Source organism: Lynx rufus, unplaced genomic scaffold (assembly GCF_022079265.1).
Source record: "Lynx rufus isolate CCGP_SWC_20201006 ecotype Redwood Valley unplaced genomic scaffold, mLynRuf1.p SCAF_12, whole genome shotgun sequence".
NCBI classification, from domain to species: Eukaryota; Metazoa; Chordata; class Mammalia; order Carnivora; family Felidae; genus Lynx; species Lynx rufus.
This window is the reverse complement of record NW_025814826.1, coordinates 51,928,508-51,953,494: the sequence shown is the minus strand read 5'-3', so window position 1 is coordinate 51,953,494 and position 24,987 is coordinate 51,928,508. Positions and strand designations below refer to the sequence as shown.

General features: G+C 39.4%; 1 protein-coding gene across 2 annotated transcripts; it reads left to right on the top strand.

The window, feature by feature from the left end:
* Positions 1-240: 240 nt before the first annotated feature.
* ZHX1 (zinc fingers and homeoboxes 1) lies at positions 241-24,773 on the top strand. 2 transcript variants are annotated; one of them, XM_047074149.1, is made up of 4 exons: positions 241-597; positions 7,519-7,631; positions 17,548-20,397; positions 23,178-24,773. In XM_047074149.1, the coding sequence occupies exon 3, from the start codon at positions 17,773-17,775 to the stop codon at positions 20,392-20,394; it is 2,622 nt and encodes an 873-aa protein (XP_046930105.1). In that variant the 5' UTR covers positions 241-597; positions 7,519-7,631; positions 17,548-17,772; the 3' UTR covers positions 20,395-20,397; positions 23,178-24,773. The 2 variants fall into 2 exon arrangements, with proteins under 2 accessions (XP_046930105.1, XP_046930106.1); XM_047074150.1 differs by lacking the exon at positions 7,519-7,631.
* The last annotated feature ends 214 nt before the right edge of the window (positions 24,774-24,987 follow it).

Here is a 24,987-nt window from a genome sequence, read left to right as displayed (position 1 = left end):
AGCAAGGCGGAGCGCCCGGAGGGCAGGGCCACAAGTGACAGAAGGCGGGGACTGACCTGAGTAAAGACAAGTCTTCTGTTGGTGGGTGGAGCTACCGCCCGCAAGGGGCGGGGCCGCTTCGAGACCTGGAGGAGGCGAGGCTTCTGCTGACAGAGGGCGGGGCTTCCGAGCCGGCCGGGGCGGGGATTCTGTTGACAGAGGGGCGGGGCGGTTCCCTACCTCCCCGTGCGCCAATCCAGAGGGTAGAGACCCGGGTCGAACCCCAGGGGAGCAGCCGGGTCCGTGAGTAGAGAGCCTGGCGCGGAGCGGGGTGGGGGCGCGCGGACGGCGCGCGCGCGGGAGGGCCCCGCCTCGGCCGGCTCCTTCCCTCCCTCCCCGCCCCCGGTCGGCCGCTGGGGCGCGCGCCTCGCCTCGCACCCCCACCCCCGACCCTCCACGCTCTGCAGGGCCCGCCGAGCTGCCTAGGCCGTGTGCCGGCCCGCCGAGCGGTTCCGGGTGTAGGGTTCACAGGTCAGAGTTGACTCCCTGAAAAGTGCAGCCGGTTTGAAATGCAAGATGGCGGCGGCGGGGCGCTGAGAGGCGCGGCGGCCCCTGCAGGTAGCGGCACGAGCCGACTCCGCCACGAGTGGGCCGGGACGCCCGGGGACTGCGGGTGGGAACCGGCAGCGCAGAGCTCGCGAGCTGCGCGGCGGCCGGGGAAGGCGAGCGCCGCGCGGGCCGGCCGGAGGAGGGCGGCCCCAGGGCTGAGACCCCGGGGGCTGAGCGCGCCGGCGGTGGCGGCGGCGGCGGGCGGCGGGGCGGACCCGGCGCGGGGCGTCCGAGGGGGAGGGACCCGGCCTGCTGGCCCCGGGGTATCGCCGCCGAGGGACAGACCCCCGAGGGTCCTTCGCGATTTCGGGGTGTCTGCGGCCGTGGAAGGAGCTGCGGGTGGGCTCTGTAGGGGAATATACCAGCCCCGGTCCTTATGAGAGCACCGAACAACTTGGGACTATTGAGGGGAGTGAAGACGGGGATTCTTGGGGGGGGGAGTGAGGGGGGGAGAGGAGAGGGCGCCGCATGGACGGAGGACCCCAGCGATGTTAAGGGTCCTAGGGGAGGTCGGAAGGCCTGCCCTGCGGGGGGCCCGTGGCCTCGTGGGGACTGTCTCTCGGAGAGTAAGGAAAGATCGTCTTGCTGGAGCTGAGCGCATTGGCATTGGGGTTGGAGCCCCGGGAAACCTTTCCGGCGAGGTTGTACCCCACTTCGGAGAAGACTGGGCATCCATTTCGGGGTCAGGCCGTTCCCCCTCTTCGGGGCAAGACTCAGAATGGAGTCTTTAAGAACTGTATTCCGTTTTGAGGAAGACTGGGAGAAGTTAATTAAAGAGAATGGAGATGTTATCCGTCCCTTTCAGAAGGGAGACTGAGAGGCCGACCAGGGACTCCTCCGAGCCTTGGGGCCTAACGGGAACCATCTCCCAATCTTGGCGGGGAATGAAGTGCTGGGAAGGAGCTGTGAGGGGAACGGGAGCGGGGTCTAATGGCCGAGAAGACCTCTGGCGGGTGCCCTTTCCCTGTGGATTTACGCCAAAGTTCTAGGTACAGGGACTTGAAATTCTTTGTTTCGTGCATCTCCCTCCACCTCTCCCCTCCGTAGGTAGCAGTGAGAAAAGAGCAAAAGCCCAGAGGAGGAGAAGGTTCCGTTTGATATCCTTAGTTTAGGTTAGCGAAGGAACAAGCTCTGGCAAGGCTTCAGTGAAAGAGTCAGGGGAGGGGAAGTGGGAAGCGGGGAAAGGGGTGGATAGAGGAGGGATACAGGGCAGAAATGGGGCAGAGTGGGAATTCTGCGGCGCTTTTCTATCACACCCGGGAGCTGAAGACACACATGAGGAGGAGCTGATCTTTTGCGGGGTGGGGGAGTGGGGGTGGTGGGGGTGGGGAGGGGGGTGGTAAAGAAAGGGTGATAGTTTGTAATGTGATTAGGTTGGGATTCCATGTAACTTGAAAGGAGAAAGCAGTTCTCTTGGAGGCCAAGAGGACAACAGAAAAGGGGGCGGGGGCGGAAATCAGAGGATTGGAAAATACAGGGTTCACAGTTAGGAAGAAGCAGCCTTCCCTCCAGGAATAGTGCCTGTTTGTGGGTTTGGAGTGTGTGTGTGTGTGTGTGTGTGTGTGTGTGTGTGTGTACGTGCCTACATAAGTGCACCTTTAGATTTGTTGGTATTGGTCATTGTTTCTTAGTCTTTGTCTGAAAGCTTCAACTGGTGTTATATGAGAATTACCTTTGTTTCTGAAAAATTACCCCCAAAAAGTCATTTGTTCTTATGCCAACAGTGAGGATGAATGAACGTTGTTTCTCACAGGCATGTTGGCCTCAGTATATCCATAGATTTTTAAAAATTTTCTCAAGTAGCAATTCTGACTCTTGATTTCAAGCAAAAGAAATGTGGGCGCTGTCAAAGACAGTAACGCATAACAGGATGTAAAAGGGCCTTCATGAATGTTTTTCCCCCTTAATCTGTCCCTCCTTGCTCTAAGCATTTTAGGGCAAAGCTGATTAATCTTGTGCAAAATGCAAAATAAAATGTAAAATCTTATGGTCTTTCAATATAGAATTGGTAGAATTTCACTTATCAATGAATCTTTGTAGAAGTACATCTTCAAATGCTCTATAAAATGAGAAAAAAAGAAAGTAAGACTTGGATAACTGATGACAGCTATGATTCATACAGGTTTTTTGAACCATTCTAGTATTTTTAAGAGTCTTAACGTCTGTTAGGGAAATGGCTTCTCAAACACATTTCAAGTATAAACTAGTTGAGAGCTGTGCATTTGGAGTATTATTATACATGTGAGCTGTTCTTTGGTGTCCCCAAAGTGCATGTAGCTCTAGTTTTGTATTCAGTTCTGAACAGATGAGGCTGGATGAACCAGAGTGGCACTGATGCCAGATGGTTTGAAAATATGCTAGGACTGAAAACATAAATGCGCTTGTGCTGGTGAGCACTCATTAGTAGTAGATGTCTCTCCTTTATAGTGAGCTTGTTATGTCCCTGGATTTGGAGGACTGTCCATTGATGATTTCACAATTATTTCACCTTCGATGATACTTACAGGGTTTTTTTTTTCCCCAATAAATGTGAATAAAGTTTTATATTATTTATTGTTATTTTTTAACATTTATTTATTTTTGAGACAGAGACAGAGCATGAGCAGGGGAGGGTCAGAGAGAGAGGGAGACACAGAATCCGAAACAGGCTCTGAGCTGTCAGCACAGAGCCCGACGCGGGGCTCGAACTCACGGACCGCAAGATCATGACCTGAGCCGAAGTCGGACACCCAACCGACTGAGCCACCCAGGCGCCCCAAGTTTTATGTTATTTTATTAATGAACTTAATAGCATAGGTGAGGTGGCTCATTTTGCAGTTTCTCCCTTTTTTATTATATTTGACATTAAGACTGAAAGGTGATGTAATAATGTATTTGTTTTCTTCCTTATAATGTTAATTGGGCACAAAAATAGGTTATTTGGGACTTAGTTTGACGTAAATCATGGTTTTATATTTAAATGGAAGTACTCTTAAAATTACTAAAGTGATTACAAATGCAGCTGAGGAAATAACCTTTTTATGTACATTGCATCATTGTGGATTTGGGCTCAAGAGACTCTACTTATTTGAATATTAGCCATGTTAAAACTTAAGTGCCTAAGCTAGGTTTTAATCTAATATCATATTCATTAATTCATGGAGGTGTTTGGAAATATCTATTGCATTGTTTATGGTAGTAGCTAGTAGCCAGTGTAGCACATTCACTTTTACATCTAAATTTTTTCTAACCTAAAATCCTTCTAAATCATCCTATGTAATCTCAGAAGCAATTTAAATTACATTTAATTGAAGGGGGGGAAAAAAACCCTGTGCTGATAGCCTTTGAATAATAGCCGATGTTTCCATAATATTACTGATCTATTTTATCGTATCCTTGTTGCTCTGATATATTCGTGGTTGTGAGTGACCAAATTTGCCTGACTGAGGCTGCTGATTTAGATTATTAATCAGGATATACATGTGAGTTTACATTTTGGAGGCCTGTATTTCATACAGATAATTTTTAAAGTAAATATTTATGTAAATTTTTAGGTAGTTGCCAGGTTTTGGTCTTAAAGGATGCTGAATTTTTGTAGCTTATATAATCAATATTCTATGATGGATTCAAGAGATACAGAAGTATATACCTTTGATCTAAACAAATATGATGATGTACTTTAAAAAAGAAGTTTTATGAGCAGTTTAAGAATGACATTCAAGGCAGTCAGAATTTTTATGAAGGATGTTTGTTTTCAGTTTTTAGATTTTTAAAAAATAATATTTTCAAAATCTAAAACATCAAAACATTAAAGTAATAGACATAACATATTTATCATTTTAAGTAAAAGAACTTTGTCATTAAATTTTAGTGATTTCATATTTCCTATGGGATTTCTGACTCCCTTTTCTCCCTTTCTAAAGGCCTTTCTTTCTCTTTTTTGTTTGGTTCTTGTGAGGAATGAAAAGAGATGGAAAGATTTTGATATTTCTGAGTACTTCACTCATAATGATGTTTTTCTTCTATATTTAGTCTATTCCCTTTTACCTTCCAATATTGTCAAAAAGAATTGTGTTAAAACTTTACTGGGCGTGGACTGTCCTGGAGAGTGAGGGCATGGTGAGGACAGAACAATTTCTCTTCATGAGAAATTCTACAGTGAGATGATTTCTATCAGAGCTTTGTTAGTTCTGTGAAACACCTTTTAAAATGAGTCATATATTAATGATTGTCCTTGAAGCTAAGGTCAGACAAAGTATGTGTATGTTGGAGTGGGGGGTATAAAATTATGATTGATTAATGTCTATCTGTTAAAGCCAACTTGTAGCATTGCTAAATATGCTCAAAGGTACGAAATGGAAATAAAATTGATTGATTGTTGCCTAAACTTTTAAAATATTTCATAATGTTTTGGGGCACCTGGGTGGCTCAGTCAATTGAGCGTCCAACTCGATTTCAGCTCTGGTCAGGATCCCAGGGTCATGGGATCAAGCCCCAAGTTGAGCTCTACACTGAGCAGGGAGCCTCCTTGGGATTCTTTCTCTCTTTCTCTCTCTCCCCCTTCCTCCCTCCCTCCCTGTCTCTCTCTCTAAAATAAAAACAATAATAATAAACTATTTTATAATGTTTCAACATTTAGCATGGTTTGTGCAAAGACTTCCTCTGTTGTGTAACTTAAAATAAACACCTTAAATAAAAGTCAGAAAAATGTGAGTGCCTGGGTGGCTCTGTCATTAAGCATCTGACTTTGGCTCAGGCTTGTGAGTTTGAGTCCCACATCAGGCGACCTCAGGCAAGCTCAGGGGGAAGTCGAGCCCCGCTTCAGGTAAAACACAAGCCGTGCTTCAGGTGAGCCCTGCTCGTCTCTCTCTCTCTCTGCCCCTCGCTCACTTGCACCCTCTCTCTTCAAAAAATAAATAAATAAATGTCAGAAAAATGTAATTGTGGACTTACTGAGTGCCAGGAGATATTCCAAACACTTTACATATGTTATCTTATTTTATTTTTTAATTTTATTTTTTTAGGGTTTATTTATTTTTGAGAGAAAGAGAGGGACAGAGCGCAAGCAGGGAAGGGGCAGAGAGAGAGAGGGACGCACAGAATCTGAAGCAGGCTCCAAGCTCTGAGCTGTCAGCACCGAGCCCAATGTGGGGCTCAAACTCACAGGGTGCAAGATCATGACCTGAGCCAAAGTCAGACGCTTAACTGACTGAGCCACCCAGGCACCCCTACATGTGTTATTTTAAATGCATGTTCATAGAGACCCATTTTAAATGAGGGGCATTGGCATAGACAGGCTAAGTCACTTGTCTAAGGCCACCCAGCTAGTAAGTGACATAGCTGAGATTTGAACCCATGCAGTCTGGTTCCAAAGCCCAAGCTCTTCATCTTTGTCTGCAGTCCGTCTTCTGCCAAAACAACTGATCTGTTTTCTTGTATAACGTATACGGCTAAGATGACTTCTTTCGTTTTGAAGTTCATTCTAATCTTAAAATTGTTAAAGTTACTTTGAGTTAGAGTGAAGTGTTCTAAAATAATCCGAGTACCAGGAACTGAAATAACATCAGGCAAGTATGCTTTTCATCCAGAAGTATGGCGGAGCTCATTTGTTGCTCCTCTAGTTGCCTTGTGCCTTCACGTGTCTCAGCAGCTCTTCTCAAGAGACTCTTATTCAGTAAAACGTCTTGTACTTACTGTGTGATTTAAGAATGAGTTCAAATAGGTTACCAATTTCCTATATTATTAATAATTCATTTTGGAAAATAACTTCCCCTCTTTGGCAGCTGTTTCCTATCTTCTCTTCTAGTCCACATCCTGTATATGGATGGCTCAGGAGTTTCCAAACAAGGAGATACCAGGAAATGAAACTGTAAAATCCCAGGCTGCAGATAACAGGATGTTCCCAGTGGGCCTACCAGGAAAATGCTCTTTTGCTTTTCATGAAAATAGTCTAACTATTCAGCCTAAGCTTTAACTTAACCTAGAAATATTTTACTAAAGGGTTGGTGTATTTCCATTATTTCTTGAGAGCCTCTTGATGAACATGTATATAATAACATATGGAATCAAAGAATAAGTTATTTGGAGAAAATAATCTTCCTTAATATTTATTCACTGTGGTGTATGGCGTTCCAGTGCTTCAAGACAACAACAAAAATGCTTCAACCCTTCAGAAGCACTATTTACTGTTATTTATTAAAAGAAGCAATTATAGCTTTTATTAAATCTTCCTTATTGGTTTAAGTGCTCCAAATAATACACCACAACATTTTTGGACACATATCTCAATTTCGGCAGATGATTTTCAGTTTGTTTGATTGTACGGTCTGATGCTCCACGACGCACTGATTGAAAGCCATTTGGTAGTAGCTTTCTTGCAAAAATGAAACACAGATCAGTCTATTACATACCACACGCTTTGGGGTAGAGTACCACTAACTTATTTAAGTTGTACTGGCTTGTTGGCAGCTTAATAATCCACCCCGTTCCAGTTATTACATAGTAAAATAGGATTCAAGTATAAGTGGGTTTATTGTGTGAACATGTCAACATACACTTCCTCCCACCTCTTAGTTTAACTAAATTGTCTTTCATAACTTGTGTACTAATATTTTACAATTCCCAATTTCTTCACCTCAGTTTTTATATTATAGCCTGCATATATTCACATTTTGAAAATTTTTTATTGAAAATAGTATAATAGTGAAAATAGTATATGACTTAGTTGTTTTATATAATATAAATAGAATTTTTGAAAATGTTTTAAATTTTGTGTTTCTTACTAATATTGGGTTTGGCATTTAAATGATTCTTTTACAATTTCTGTGAGGAAATTAATTTTTTTCAAAATTATATTTATTTTTAAAAAGCCAAGGCATAACCTTTAAAGTCCTAAGACTGAATTATATCTAGGATGATAAAGTGATATTATTATTATTATTTTTTTTGTAGGAGATGGCAGATAGGTACTTCAGACCTGTTGGTAATGATGGCCTGAGCTAAACACCTAATTTGAAGGGACACTGTCCTTGTCAAAGAACAGAATGCTGAGGAAGCTATGGCAAGTATGTGTTTCATTGTTTGGGTATGATAAAACTCATATTCTGAATAATGCTCACTTTAGATTCCATGATACTATATTTGCCTAACGTTTTAAAAGCTTTTCTTAAAAAAGCAGCAGACTTAGTCTTGACACTTTGTTAAGAAATGTACTTCCAAGCTTTAAAAATAAAGGCATATCGGCTGCATTAATTTCAAAGAAAAACAGTATCACACTTCATGATAAATCTAAGTGGTATATTAATAATTGATTTTTCGACTAATATTTGCTGAAATACACTGTACCTGGTGCTGTGGTAACAGTGGCAAACAAGTCAAATTAAGGTTGCGAGGGCAGAGACCTTTAGTGTAGGGAAATTGATTTAGAAATTTTACCTTTTTTTTTTGCCTATATCCAGAAAAATGCTTCAAGACTTACAAGATCAGTTCCTGAAAATATACTTACGATATATAATCTATTAATAATAGTTAATTATGATATAAAAATTAGGATATTGATGATTAAATACTTGGTTTTAGGTGAAACATGCCAGTTTTTAAATATTTGAATATATTTGTACGTAATCACTTTTATATTTTATTTGCCTGACATAAATTGGCTTTTATAACAAGCATTAGATTACATACTATAGTGCTGAAATATTTACACATTATTCCAATTGTCATTTTAGATGATTTCAGAAAGTACTAGGAAAGATTCCATAACTATTAATGTGGTGGTTCAACTTTCATTTTTTAAAAATTGATAGAGTCCTTAGAAGTTGGCATTACCAATACTAATTACTGTTGTCTTTCAAAGTATTTTTTATAACTAAATGATTATAACCTGAGTGAAACAAGTAACATTTTATTTTATAAATGGGGAAGGTAACAGATAGATGAATGGTTTTTCATCCTCTCAGTGATAATCTCACTTGCAATCAAGAATAGCATTCTTATGTTACATTGCCTGTGAAAGACTTGTTAACACACCTCCTTGAGAAAATTAGGGAAAAACTATTTGCAGCAAAAAATTACTTTGGGGTACTACTATAAACTTTAGTGATAAATACAGGAGATTCCACCATAGTACTTACTTGTATATCACTCTCAATATGTTATATACCTACCTAATGCCACAGAAGGTAGAAAACCAGGATTTTGGAGACCGTTTTTTGCATTTAATGTTTGTTTATTTTTGAGAATGAGAGAGAACACTCATGAGCAGGGGAGGGGTACAGAGAGAGGGAGACACAGAATCCAAAGCAGGCTCCAGGCTCTGAGCTGTCAACATAGAGCCCAATGTGGGGCTCAAACCCACAAACTGTGAGATCTTGACGTGAGCTGAAGTCGGACCCCCAACTGACTGAGCCACGTTCGTGACCCAGCAGAGACCTTTCAAAAAGACATTTCACTCCTCAAATATGGGGTCAGAGCTTGCAAAGAGAAATTTATCTAGCTTGAAATCTTCTTTTAATCTTTAGCATTTTTAAGATTGGCTTTCTCAGGTGGAAAAAAACAGAGAAGATGGAGTTTCTAAACCCTTAAGCCTTAGTTTAGCATTAGCAAAAGGATCTTCTGAAATTAGATGATCTTTGGCCAGTTTCTTAGATGCTTCCATTTTTATCACATTCACTCCTGTCTATATTCACCTTAATACTTGAATTTTGATTGTCTTGAGACCATATTGGCAATTTTCTTGAGATTTATCTCTTAGGTAATGATTCTAGGTTACCGTAATTCTCAAAAACATTTGCTGTGGGTACAAATTTGGGTTGTCAGATTTCTCATTTAATATTTTTTAGGAACTTGAGCATTGTTTCTAAATGCTTTTATATTTTCTCTTTAGGCCTCAAGTGCATAGAGGCCAAAATTGTTTTCCTTTTTTTAATTAAAAAAAGCATCCTCAGGGCACCTGGGTGGCTCAGTTGGTTAAGCATCCAGCTTCAGCTCAGGTCATGACCTCTCAGTCCGTGCTTTCGAGCCCTGTGTCAGGCTCTGCTAACAGCTCAGAGACTGCTTCGTTCGGATTCTCTGTCTCCCTCTTTCTTTCTCCCTCCCCCATTCATGCTTTGTCTCTCTCAGTCTCTGAAAAATGAATAAATGTTTTAAGAAAAAAAGCATCCTTTTTTTTTTTTTAACAAAGTGGATATTTGTTTTAATCCCATTACTCTTTTTTTTTTGTCTTTTCAAAGTTTTATTTAAATTCTAGTTAGTTATACTCTATTATTCTTTATTCCTATTATTATTTCAGGCATTCTGTGATTTGGGTGGATTTGTAACTTTTAGTTTGAATATAAACATGTAAAAATAAGTATTTTCAGCTGGCTAAACAGAACTGTGACTCAGAGTAAGAAGTGAAACTAAATAGAATACAGAGTTCTAAGAATTCTCAGTATAGGTATGAATACATATCCCAAAGGAGTCTCAGTTTATATTTTAGCTACCCTGAGAACAGTTTTTAGTTAGTACCAACTCAAAACTAACATAATCCCTAAAAATTATAAGTACTCATATTTGACTTAGAATTGGTATAAAAAATAGTTTTTATTCACATAAAATACCAGTATAACATGCTCTTGTGGCTAACTAGCCAAATAAATTATTATCTATTAATCATTTAATTTGAAGTACAAGACAGCCAAAAAAATAAAGGCATGGAAATTCAGTATAGTTCTGCTTAACTATAAAAATTTTTAGGCTTTTTTTGTAGCACTAAGCATAGAATTTAAAACAATCTACTATTTATAGTAGATTACATTGAGAACTTATTTTTTAATCTCTTTAAAAATGTAGAGCACCATTAAAGTACAGTTTTCTCCTGGAACGGAAAAATAATTATTCTAAGTTCAGATTTGCATTTGCTATTTTTACAAGAACCCTTTTCTCCTGAGTTTCACTGCAGGACTAATTCTGCGAATGAGTATGTCTCCCTTGTTTCATTCTTACGCAGTCCAAAATTTAGACATGTACTATTCATATGTAAAACTGATTTGTTACAACAGAATTATACATGTTGGTAAATGTTTGTTGAATATTCACTGCTATATTTTAATAAATAGGATGTTTTATATTTGAGTTGTTTTAATATTCTAGTGACTAAGGTAATGTTATTGGTAAGGATTTTACCATTGGAAGTAATCTATAAAATAAGTCAGATGTTCTTTATAACTTTATAACTCCTCTATAAATGAGTGTTAAAGGTCCCCTCCGCCCCCAGCAAATATTATTGAGGCTTTGATAGGCAATGTGTTAGGCCCTGGGGATATAGTGGAGAACTGCGTGGACATTCTTCTTGACCATGTAGGAACTGCTGTTAGAACTGTCCTCAGTTTTTATACACTGATAAAATGAATTTTGCTTTCATTAAGTGCTTTCCTGTAAAGAAACATTGTCATAATTATTTTGATGAGTGAAGAATCATGAATTGTGTGAGAAGTATCCTACCCTCAGCAGAAGAGCCAGGATGCAGATAAAACCATGGAAATTGGCTTGGCCTAGATCCATATGCTGCAGACTCCGAGTGTTCTTGAGGGCTCTGAGAACTAGTTTGATTTCTCAGGCCACGGAGAAGCGGCTCCCAAAAATGTCTGGGTGTTATACATACTCAGGGATTTCTGCTTCCCTGAAAAAAACCTTTATGTAGCCCATGTTTTTGCCATAGAAAGGGAACTTTGTTTCCAGCTGCAGACAAGGGACCACCAAAATATCCTAGCCTATTTGCAATTTTAAGGCCTTGAAATTAGTGTTTGTTGCATTTTCTAATAGAGCAATATTATAACAACATTAAAATTTATGGGGCGCCTGGGTGGCGCAGTCGGTTAAGCGTCCGACTTCAGCCAGGTCACGATCTCGCAGTCTGTGAGTTCGAGCCCCGCGTCGGGCTCTGGGCTGATGGCTCGGAGCCTGGAGCCTGTTTCCGATTCTGTGTCTCCCTCTCTCTCTGCCCCTCCCCCGTTCATGCTCTGTCTCTCTCTGTCCCAAAAATAAATAAAAAAAATAAATAAATAAAGAAAAAAAAAAGAAAAAAAAAAAGAAAAAAAAAGAAAATTTATGAATAGCACACATAAAAATTTCACCCATAATCTCATGTGAAAATTTCATTTCTTTATATTCTCATCTAGTTTTTGTCCATATACATACCTATTTTCCCATAGTTATTTTATAATTAATATGCAAATTTTGTTCTGATCTTTAAAAATTGTAACAGTAAATGGATAAATATTTTTTCATATTCCTTAATTGCTCTTGATTACCATTTTTAAGGGTAGTGTAACAGTTAATTGATCATGTTTGGTATTTTGTTGTTATTGTTTTTTTTTTTACCATTTTTCTACTGAAAAGTTAATTGAAAATAGCTTTCAAGTATAATTATATCTACAGTGCTGAATGCATTTAAAGCATAATTTTTTATTTTATTGGAAATCTTCATTTTGTGCTTAAATGGCAAAGCCACCTAGCTAGCTACTCAGTTATGCAACTGAACTCTACTCTCCTTTACAGGTAAATAGTGCAAGTTTCCCCAAATTGATTTTGAGTTCTGTTGTTAGCTGACCTTCAAGTAGAGGATGACTATCAGCTAATAGCAATTTCTGTATGACAGTTTTCCTGTCTCAGCCCTGTTGCACTTTAATGATAAAAGGAGATAAATTGGAACCACACCAAAGATATTTTCCTTCTGTCTTTTTACCCTTTCTGCTTCTTCATTCAGTTTGTGTGCCTTGTCAGCTGATTATGTTACTTGAAAGAGAGAAAGGGAATAATACTAAATAAATGGTATTTCTTCATCTCCCAAAAGAATTTTTCAGAGACTGGAAAATAGCATTAATTAGGCACCTACCGTGTATCACAGTGTGTGAAGCATTTATTCAATCAGCCTCTGAGGTAGATGGCATCGTTCTTATTTTCTCCAGGGTAGCCTTTTCTGCTGCTTTTCCAGAAGCCTCCTGCAATGTGCCCATAGAGTTTCTGATACTTCCTCTCTCATTGCATTGATCACAGTTATTTTAAGTAATTTTTACTGCCTGTTTTTCTTGCTCGACTGCTCGTATCTGACACACCGGAGGCAGTCTGTCTTGATTGTCACTTTACTGTAGTGCCAACACAGGGCCTGGCTCATGGTTGACGTTCAGCAAATAGGTGTTGAGTGAATCTGTTGAATTGAAGAATCTTGGTTTTATGGGTGAGAAAACTGAGGTTGATACTGAGTAACTTTTCCAGTCACTGAACTATTGAGTGACAGAGGAGACTCCAGAACGTGGTTTTGTCTTATATCACAAAGCCTCTGTGAATTTATTCCTTTGGGCCTGGGTTTCTTCTGTCATAAAAGTGGGGCATTTGTACTGAGTACCCTGCTTCCCTGAAAATTATGACCTTATAATCAGTACCATGAGGATGCCTTTGTGCTTTGGTCTATTTTCGAGCTATATACATTATAGTAAAATTGAGCCATTGGACCAAATCTTGAGGATCTTTTGGGAATTTTCAGTCTCCCTTTAGAAATATGTTAAACAATATAGTGACTCTGGTTTTGTTAGGAAAATGTAAGCGAACAGTTTTCAGGAGTACAGTGGAAAGAGAGAATATTTTTCAGGTCTGTGTAGTTGGGTATATAAGTAACCTGAGCTTGAGGCAGTCTTAAATGCCCAAGATGATCAGGTTTGAGTCTTTTGCATTACTGAAGACTTTATTTAAAAAATTTTTTTAATGTTTTTTATTTATTTTTGAGACAGAGACAGAGCATGAGCAGGGGAGGGGCAGAGAGAGAGCGAGACACAGAATGTGAAGCAGGCTCCAGGCTCTGAGCTGTCAGTACAGAGCCCAACATGGGGCTCGAACTCACGAACCGCAAGATCATGACCTGAGCTGAAGTTGGACGCTCAACGGACTGAACCACCCAGGCGCCCCTATTTTAAATTTTTTTAACGTTTATTTATTTTTGAGAGAGAGAGACAGAGCGCGAATGCAAGAGAGGCAGAGAGAGAGGGAAACACAGAATCCAAAGCAGGCTGCAGGCTCTGAGCTGTCAGCACAGGGCCCGACACGGGGCTCAAACTCATGAACCACAAGGTCATGACCTGAGCTGAAGTCAGACGCTTAACCAACTGAGCCACCCAGGTGCCACCTGAAGACTTTATTTCAAAAAGCTTCTCTTTTAAGTAGCTTGTTTAAGGTTACATTGCCAAGACCAATGCTTTCAAAGGACAAAGCACAACTGTGCATATATATCATTAGATTGTAAAATAATGTATGAACATTTTGTAATTTTATGACTTTATCAAAAAATATTTAAACTTTTAAAATTTGTTTATATCTGCTTAAATTCTTATGAATTTAAGAGTGAGCTATAAGGAAGAGAAATAAAAATAATAATTTGGCTAATTCCTATTTTTAAGCTAGATAAAATGAAAAGTAAGCAGTTTAACCTAAGACGTAGAGAGCCAGAATAATAAGGGGATCTTAGCTCCTCAAGTTTCCCTTCTGTATCTCTTATTAGTACTGGCTACTCTGTTTTAGCCCTGAGCGCCCAGGCCCTGCCTTCCACAGGGAAACAACCTGAAGGACACATTAAATTCACATTAGTTTTCAAATTTCACGGCTCAGCAGTGGTAAACTGAGAAGGATTTTTTGGTGACACCCATACATTGTCTTGAAAGTGTTTAAGTTTTTAAGGTACAGGCTTTTAAACACATCTCAGAACCCATCAGAGGTGCAAGTAGGGCTTATGGGATCCATGGGATGGGGTCAGGAAGTAGTTTAGCCTCTGCTTCTCCAGCCAGGCAGCTGTTTATTTGTCCGTTTTGCCCCAGGGCTTCTCCTAGAATTTTGTTTGAAGAAAGGGCTTCCCTGCTTACAACAAAAAGTTTGAAAACCATCACTAAGGAAAGGTAGTTCCAGAAAAACAAAAACAAAAACAAAAAAAACTCCACCTTTCCATCTTTGATTTGTAACTATTAGTATATACCCATTTAAATATAATCTGAGATTCTGGGAGAATAACAGTTACAAAATAGCTTACTCCCCTGCCTTTCAGCAGTTCTCCCTCACTGCCAAAAATGTGGGTTTTGCTCATTTATTACTCTTGCACTTACTGCAGGCTATTTGAGGAAATACCTCTTCCTAATGACAAAAAATAATCAAACAGCTATTCTAGCACTTGAACAAAATAGTTCAAATCCTACTGAATTACATAGGAGAGATGGCATTAGTTTAGTTTATAACATTCAGTTAAGAAATAGTTTTAAATATCAGTGACTTCTTTATGTTCCCTTAGAAATCAAAGACATTTTCCAGAGTAAAAAAACTAACAACAACAAAAAAGACACCTTTGAGAATAGGGATTCTTTGAGAATAGGATACTATTATTACTAAGCTGATGCTTTACTTCATTTATTTTTTTATTTTAGAGCAGGGGAGAGGGACAGAGAGAGAGAGAATCTTAAGCAGGCTCCACATCCAGTGCAGAGCCCCACACAGGGCTTGATCTCATGACTGTGATATCATGACCTGAGCTGAAATCAAAAGTCAGATGCTCAAGTGACTGAGCCACCCAGGATCCCTGCTTTTTATTTTATAATATTGGAAGTCTGGGCATGAGGGGTATTTATGCCAACTTTCCGTCTGTTGCTTGGATCCATCAAATAGATATGTAGTATGTACTTGAATAACCCCAGTGGAGAGGATCTTGCCACCTTCAAAGGCAGGGCATTCTCTCTTTGGACAGTTCTGTTTCCTAAAAAGTTTTCTTCTTTTACTGAGTCAGTATATCTCCTCAGACAGACCGGGTTTTGCTTTATAATCTTTGAAGTAAACTTTTTCTCCTCAGTTCAGCTAGGAAAAGGATTATACTAGTGAATGAAAATAGTTCTTGAGGTAGAGAGTAAATGAGACCGCTTAACTCATTTCCATTTTCATTTAGTTTAGACTTAAGCACACCACCTTCATTGAGGTAGCATTAAAATTGTATTTTAGGGGCACCTGGCTCAGTCAGTTAAGTGTCCTACTTCAGCTCAGGTCATGATCTCACAGTTCCTGAATTTGAGCCCTGCATCAGGCTTTGTGCTGACAGCACAGACTCCTCTGTCTTTTGACTCCTCTGTCTCCCTCTCTCTTTGCTCCTCCTGTGCACTTTCTCTCTCTGTCTCTCTGTCTCTCTCAAAAATAAGAGAGAGATGTTTAACGTTTAATAAACATTAAAAAAATTTTTATTTTAGGGGCGCCTGGGTGGCTCAGTCGGTTGAACGTCTGACTTCGGCTCAGGTCATGATCTCGCAGTCTGTGAGTTCGAGCCCTGCGTCGGGCTCTGTGCTGACAGCTCAGTGCCTGGAGCCTGCTTCAGATTCTGTGTCTCCCTCTCTCTCTGCCCCTCCCCTGCTCATGCTCTGTCTCTCTCTCTCTCTCTCTCTCTGTCAAAAATAAGTAAACATTAAAAAAAAATTAAAAAAAATTTTTTTTAAATATATGGGTACAAAATTATTAAGATGTATGTGTATGAGCATAATTCACTTTTTCTTGATGAGTCACGGTCATTCTTGTAAATTTCAGCTGCTATTCTTTGTGGTGATGTTCTCTGGGCATGTTGAGTTTCATAGGACTATTTTCCTATTTGTTCTAGTTCAAGTTAATAAACATTTTGTGAGTCCCTACTTCTAGGCTTCTTGTATGCAAAGGGGATGCAGAAATAAACGAGAAGTCAGCCAAGATAGTTAAGCTGGGAGAGCATTAGATTGAAGATATAAAGGTTCTTGGAAGAATGAGACACAAACTTCTAGTAAGGAGAGCAGGAGTACGGAGAGGTGGGAGGACAGAAATGTAACACTCCTCTTCCACAACACAGTAAGTGCTAGACCGAACGATAAACCGAGGAGGAGATCGGGCCAAGTTAAAGGGAGAAGGTGATCTAGAAGACAAGATCATCACACCACATTCACAAACAAGGGTCCTGGCCTAAGGAACAGCCTTCACTGTGTGTCCCTGGAACGGCAGTTTTGTCTACTGTGCCCAAAGCATAAGGAAATAGGAGTCAGGAGAGAGATGGAAGAAAATCGAGATCGAGGCCAAGTTGTGGTAAGAACTACATGTGGCTTAAGGAGGTTGGACTTCATTCTTTTGGCATTGGGGAAACTTTAAGTCAGGGGACTGATATGATCAGATACGTTTTATAAATTCTGGTAGCATCGTGAAGAATGATTAAGAATAATGTTTCTGGGGCGCCTGGGTGGCGCAGTCGGTTAAGCGTACGACTTCAGCCAGGTCACGATCTCGTGGTCCGTGAGTTCGAGCCCCGCGTCAGGCTCTGGGCTGACGGCTCAGAGCCTGGAGCCTGTTTCCGATTCTGTGTCTCCCTCTCTCTCTGCCCCTCCCCCGTTCATGCTCTGTGTCTCTCTGTCCCCAAAAAAATAAATAAATGTTGAAAAAAAATTAAAAAAAAAAAAAGAATAATGTTTCTGAAACTATGATCATTCGTATCCATCTTTGCTGCTTTTGTCATACTTGGCCATGCTACTGGAATGATAAAACAAACCAGTGGGAGGAAGAAAGCATAACTGATGGATTGAATTTCATATACACTTAATGCCAGAGTCTCTTGAGTACCTGTGACTGCTTTTTATAGTTTTAAAGTTCCTCCTTTAGTAACAGCTTATCATTTCACATTGATAACAGTGTGCTTACCAAAGCAGAGTCTTCTACTTCCCTTTTATTATAGAGCTGGCTGAAAAATCCAAGCAACAAGCCTGGGGACTGACCATTGGTATAGTATGTGACCTTCGTGAGTTGGCTTGGAATAATCCTCCTTAGAGGACTTTTTTCCTGGTTCTAGTCTTATTCTAGATCTTTATAACTGAGCTATCCAACAACTTCGTATAAGTGAAATATAACTGCAATTTGTTTAAAAGATCATAATCACGCATTTGAAACATTTTTAAATTTATTTTAATGTAGGTGATTGGAGTTGTGCTTCAAAAAGTTCAGCAGTCCAACAGTATTTTATCTGCCAACGATAAGCTCCTTACTTGATTGCACCATGAAAAAGCTGCTAATGAAACTTGTTGAACACAAAAATGGACTTGAAGAACCAAAAGCCATTGTTTTCAAATGAAGAATTCTGAACGGTTTTAAGCTTCAGTGCTTTTTAATCACCACTGAGATTTTGCTCGTAACATCAGAATGGCAAGCAGGCGAAAATCCACAACACCCTGCATGGTCCTTGCCAGTGAGCAAGATCCAGACCTTGAGTTGATATCAGATTTGGATGACGGTCCTCCTGTACTTACACCTGTAGACAACACCAGGGCGGAGAGTATCTCAAGTGATGAAGAAGTTCATGAATCTGTGGATTCTGACAATCAGCAAAATAAAAAAGTTGAAGGTGGCTATGAATGTAAATATTGTACTTTTCAAACCCCAGATCTAAATATGTTTACTTTTCATGTGGATTCAGAACATCCCAACGTAGTGCTAAACTCATCCTATGTTTGTGTCGAATGCAATTTTCTTACCAAAAGGTATGATGCACTTTCTGAGCATAATCTGAAATATCACCCAGGAGAGGAGAATTTTAAGTTGACTATGGTGAAACGAAATAACCAGACAATCTTTGAACAGACAATAAATGATCTGACCTTTGATGGGAGTTTTGTTAAAGAGGAGAACTCAGAGCAAGCTGAACCAACAGAAGTTTCTTCAGGAATATCTATCAGTAAAACTCCAATTATGAAAATGATGAAGAATAAAGTAGAGACCAAACGGATCACAGTTCACCACAACTCAGTGGAGGATGTTCCTGAAGACAAAGAGAATGAAATCAAACCAGATCGTGAAGAAACTGTGGAAAATCCAAGTTCTTCGGCTTCTGAATCTAACACAAGCACTTCCGTTGCAAACAGAATACATCCAGGTGCTGCCAGCACCGTCGTGACGCCAGCAGCGGTTCTTCCTGGGTTAGCGCAGGTGATAACCGCCGTCTCGGCTCAGCAGAATTCCAATCTGATTCCCAAAGTCTTAATCCCTGTTAATAGCATTCCTACCTACAATGCTGCATTGGATAACAACCCCCTTTTGCTTAACACCTACAACAAGTTCCCTTACCCGACAATGTCAGAAATTACCGTTCTCTCTGCTCAAGCAAAATACACAGAGGAACAGATCAAGATATGGTTTTCAGCCCAACGCCTAAAACATGGTGTCAGCTGGACTCCTGAGGAAGTAGAGGAGGCGAGAAGAAAACAATTCAACGGAACAGTACACACTGTACCTCAGACCATAACTGTTATTCCCACACACATTTCCACAGGGAGTAACGGTTTACCATCCATTTTGCAGACATGCCAAATAGTTGGTCAGCCAGGTCTGGTCCTTACACAAGTGGCTGGAACAAACACCCTGCCGGTGACAGCACCTATAGCCTTGACAGTGGCAGGGGTTCCAAATCAAACAAATGTGCAAAAGAGTCAGGCGCCTGCCGCGCAGCAGCCCGTTGCAGAGACAAAGCCGGCGACGGCAGCCGCTCCCCCTCCTCAGCTTGTCAAACATGAAAGCGCAGTGGCCAACCCTGATTCGTTCGGCATTCGGGCAAAAAAGACGAAAGAGCAACTGGCAGAACTGAAAGTTAGCTACCTTAAAAATCAGTTTCCCCACGATTCAGAAATTATCAGACTTATGAAAATCACAGGCCTGACTAAAGGAGAGATTAAAAAATGGTTTAGCGACACAAGGTACAACCAGAGAAATTCAAAGAGTAACCAGTGCTTACATCTCAACAACGATTCCTCCACCACGATCGTTATAGACTCCAGTGACGAAACCGCGGAATCCCCAACCGTTGTCACGTCACAGCCCAAACAGTCCTGGAATCCTTTTCCCGACTTTACTCCCCAGAAGTTTAAAGAGAAGACGGCAGAGCAGCTTCGTGCTCTTCAGGCAAGTTTTCTCAACAGCTCCGCACTTACAGATGAAGAATTAAATAGGTTAAGAGCGCAAACCAAACTTACCAGAAGGGAGATTGATGCTTGGTTTACAGAGAAGAAGAAATCAAAAGCTTTAAAGGAAGAGAAAATGGAAATAGAGGAAAGTAATGCAGGTAGTTCCAAAGAAGAAGCTGGAGAAGCTTCTCCCAGAGACGAATCTGGTGCACCTAAGCCTGGGAGTACAGGCAAGGTGTGTAAGAAAACACCCGAGCAGTTGCACATGCTTAAAAGTGCATTTGTCCGAACGCAGTGGCCGTCGCCAGAGGAGTATGACAAGCTGGCTGAAGAAAGCGGGCTTGCGAGAACAGACATAGTTAGTTGGTTTGGGGACACCCGTTATGCTTGGAAAAACGGAAACTTAAAATGGTACTATTACTATCAAAGCGCCAATTCGAGTAGTGTCAATGGCCTGTCTTCCCTAAGGAAAAGGGGGAGAGGGAGGCCCAAAGGAAGGGGAAGAGGAAGACCGCGCGGGCGGCCGAGAGGGAGCAAGAGGATGAACAACTGGGACAGGGGGCCATCACTCATAAAATTTAAAACTGGAACTGCAATACTTAAGGATTATTACCTGAAGCACAAATTTCTTAACGAGCAAGACCTTGACGAACTTGTTAACAAATCACATATGGGCTACGAGCAGGTCAGAGAGTGGTTTGCAGAAAGACAGAGAAGATCAGAGTTAGGTATAGAATTATTTGAGGAAAATGAGGAGGAAGATGAAGTCATCGATGATCAGGAAGAGGACGAAGAAGAAACCGATGATAGTGACACTTGGGAACCCCCACGACATGTGAAGCGGAAGCTTTCTAAATCAGATGACTGACATGTAAGTTTTTAATCTGAGCGTACATTCGTCAACCACATACCTTTAGAATAGTTGCCTCGTACCTGACAACGTTCATTTTTGATAGTTTTTTTTTTCTAAAATGGTTTTTCTTTTAGCTAAGAAGATGACCAGGGGCCATGACTGTAGCCAAGAGATACATGATTATTATGTGTAGTCTGATTATTATGATTGTTAGGTTTATTATGTAGAGTTTAATGCTGCTTTAATTCCTTACTTTTTACATGAAATGTTTTTTTACTTTGTCTTAAGGGAAAGTTGCCCATTCTCAAAGAAGGGAGATGGGGCAGCGGGGAGGGGGGGGTGGATTCACAAATACTAAAGATAACTAAAATGTATTGCTTGCAACCCTCCTTCACTAAAGCTTCATTTTTTGCCTATTTAAGGAAAGAATTCAAAAACGAAAACTAAAAAGAAGGGGAAAAGTATACCGAAGGAAAGACTTACCACAGGGGTGAGGATTGCTCAGTTTTAGGAAACTAGGTGAAAATGGGTATCTTTTTTTATTCATTGTATTGCCCCCAAACTATTAGGTTTTTAACTATAGTTTAACATGCTTTATGTGTTAAAATTATTCAGTAATTTTTCTCTTGAAAGCCAAAGGTCTGTTTTAGGCTCTATGTAAATTCACATTTGCTTAGATGGCATCTGTTTTTGAAAACTGTGATATAAATTATTTCTGTCTCAGAGATCAAAAGGTAAATAACAGATTTGATATTAAATTAACTCAGTTGCCTAAAGTATCTTTTCACTCTTTGATATAAAACAAACCTGCTACCAGCAGAAACACTGTATTTGGTTAAAAATGTATCTCTTGTTATAAAAGCACAAGTAAATATGCTTTAAATCTGAAGGTTTGGCATGTTCCTTAAATTTTAATTCATAGATTGAGTTAATTAAAATTCCACTGTAGTTGCAAATCAGATACCGGATTCAGAGTTAGGATTTCAATTCTTAATACTTCTGGAATTCAATAGCATAGTTCTGTTCTTTCCTACTCTCTGTATTGGAGTATTCCAGGATCAAATTTACACTTTTTTTGAGAACAGTGCACTTGTCACAAAATGTTTGTGTATGTCTATTAGTAGTCCCAAACCATCTTATTATCAGAAGTCACTGTGCTGTTCTCACACAGTAAAGAAGGCAATAAGGCATAGACCCTCATTATCATATGAGCATATTTACTTACTTCCTTAGCTTTTTGCATCCCTACCCCATCCTCTGCTTTTATGCCCTGTTATTCTGCCAGCTATTTCCTTAATTCTTCCATGTCTTCCTCCCTGGCTTTATTTATTTGCTAAGCAATTATTTATAGAGAGCTTAATATGTACCAGGCACCTTTTTTACTGCTTAGCAGCCCTCTTCCAAGTTTTCTTTCTGTTAACACTTTTTTTTTTTCAGGCAGAAAAGCAGATGAAACTAAAAATGCACCTATTTTATATTATTTTTTTAACACACCTGTCTTAGAATAAAGCCTCGCTCCAGGTTGTAGAGCATAATGTAAGTCACCAGCAGTTGAACAGTTTTTGCAGGTTTACTCTGTGTGCAGCCTTCTGCTTCCTAATGTCAGAAATTTTCAGGACAGGCTTTCTTCTGACCCAGATGCATAAAATATTTTCAACAGGCATTTTTTATTGTTGCTAAACACAAGAATTCTCACTTGGCCAAGATGAAAGCAAGAAATGCGTTGCTGCAGTGAATTGTCATTGCGGCTGTAGTAACCTCAGCAGTGATTCTGTAGAGAGCGCCGATATTCCAAAAATAATAGGAACTTTTTTGTACAGTTTGGTTTGACTTTAAGTTAGTGTAGATAATTCTCATGTTCTATTGATACTCTAATGGATACTGTGGTCAGAAAATTCATACAAAGCCACCGTTTTCAAAATATTATATATAATATACATGTACTTTCATGGTACATATTCAGGCATGCCTTTTGAAATATTAAGTCGAAAATTATGAAACACATTAACTAACAAGTTATTGTTGGCTTAGCAAAATACTTTTTCCTCTTATAAAAGGATTCACCATGAGTTTCCTCTAAATAGCTATTTCTCCATTTAAGTATGGTTCAGTTTACCAAAAATAAGTAACCAAAACTTCCAAAATAGTTATTGCAGAAAGTGAGATACATTTAATATGTTTTGCACAAGCCAGCCTTGTATATAAATAGAAAAAAAATACAAGAGCCTTTAGATTTCAGTCTTTTTACTACAAATACTGACAATGAGGAGCGCCTGGGTGGCTCAGTCACTTAAGCGTCTGACTCTTGATTTCCACTCAGGTCATGATCTCACGGTTGTGAGTTTGAGCCCCATGTCAGGCTCTGTGCTGACCATGGAGCCTGCTTGGGATTCTCTCTCTCTCTCTCTCTCTCTCTCTCTCTCTCTCTCTCTCTCTCTCTGTCTCTCTCTGCCCCTCCCCTGCGTGTGCACGCTCTCTCTCTCTCTCTCAAAATATATGTTAATTAATTTTAAAAAAACAAATACTGAAAATGAAATATATACTTCCTACTAATAATTTTTTAATAAATCATTACATATAGGTGAAAATGTCTATATGCAGAATATATACATAGGAATTGTTCACAAAATCTAGTGCTTTATATAAGATGTATATAGCAAGTGATTTCTGTATTAATAAGCGAATACAGAGGATGTATTTTCATGGCTAATTTGTATAATTTTTGTTTCTAAAGTGGTAAACATTAAAATATTGTTTTCTTTAAAATTTTAGTTTTTTATTATGTTTTTCTTTTATAGCTGCCTAAAATGTTGGATGAGAATCAATTCTTCAACGCAAGATGTCTGATTTACTGTGAATGGGCCCAAACTTTGATGACACTGAGAACGTTTTGGGGCATACACATTCTCAAAAGATAGGATCCAGTGCCCAAAAGAAATGGAACTTAATGTTGTGCCAAAGTTAAACTACTGCATTTGGCGGAAGTTCTGCAATGTAAATAGAACACTAATTAAAAAAAAAACTTGTAAAAATTCAAATTTTAATATAGTACATTTTTATTCTGATATGATGGAGACGTTCTGATTCTTAGACTTTCTGAGGGGGTTTAATGACCACTAGAGCTTGTCCTCATCTTTTGTCCAGGTTAATACTGTATGTCTAGTGAGATGGGCCTTACTGCCTATATTCTTTGATACGTGATTAAGCTTATAGCTTTGAGTGACCAAACATTTTACAGAGTAAAAATTATTAGAAACGGGGAAAAAAAAGAACCTGATTTATTTCTATGTCTTATTTATCAGGCCTTGCACTAAGATTAAAATTTGTACGTGGGCTTATACCATTTTAATGTAAAGCAGCCGATTGACACGCATTGGAACCATTAAGATTTTGTGGTATCTTTGGCCCTTAATGATTGGATCTTTAACTGAACACATTCGTAGATACCACTCTTACTCTGTAATACTCTGTTCATTTTTTTTCATTAGAAGCTGAATTTGCTTTGTAGTAAACTGAAGATAATCAGTATTGAAGAAGGAAAAGAAAATGGCATAAGAATTTGAATAGGGTGAAACTCTGAAATAAATATTTTACCAAAAATGTGAAGAAGTACCATGTAGTAAATATATACTTAGTGTTTTCTTACAATCATATAGAAATCAGAAATGTTTGTACAGGTATCAGATCAGAATTTTCAAGAATTATCTTTCAGTGAAATTCTACTGTAGGTAGCAATTTCAGTGAATAGAGAAAAAATTCTGAACTGATCATAATGAGTTAAAGGTTAGCTTTTCACTTATGAATTATGGGAGTGTTAACTGTTAACTCTTGCCATATCAGGAGACTGAAAGTTCATACTAACTTATAAACTTTGTAAAGACAGGTGCTGTTCATTCATGTTGAGAAGGACCCTTTTTTTGTGACTATAGGATCATTTTTCAAACTGTGCTTTCTTCATAGGAAAACGTTCAGTTTAATTAGCTCTGCATTTTAAAACGTTTTTCTGAATGACCGGATGTAGTGGGCTTGGCCAGTTTCTTTTGTCTAATTTAATGAATAATATTAAGCTCTTGTTTTTACCTAAATGTTTGTCAGCTAATGAAATGTTATGAAAAAGCCTTGAATATGCATGCTGCTTTCATTTTTATAAACTTTTTATTTTTTAACTATAGCTTTATTAGTAATTCCAAAATGCTGCAATGTAGCTGATTTCTTCACTCAGACAGCTGGCTTCGTGGGTGGCTTTTTCATACTACTGTTAACTTTTTTAAGAAGAAGCAATGTAAAGACTGTAACAATTTAATGCACTAAACTGTTCTTTCTTTTACACATTTAAAAACTTCTTAAAGCACTCTGTATTATAATGATTAAATTGCTCCCTTTTTTAAACCATTGCTAACATGTCTGAGTTTTGTTTGACAATTTTAATATTTTCAGATTTGAAATGTCAAGTATTGGAAATGAAGCCTTTGGATATATATTATGCTTCCCTTGCAATATATTAACTTTGTATAACTGTAAATAACTAGTAGTAATCCCCCTCCCCCCACCCCCCCCCGCCCCCGCCACCATCTTCTCTTATAAACTTGGCACTTTATTCTGCTCTGA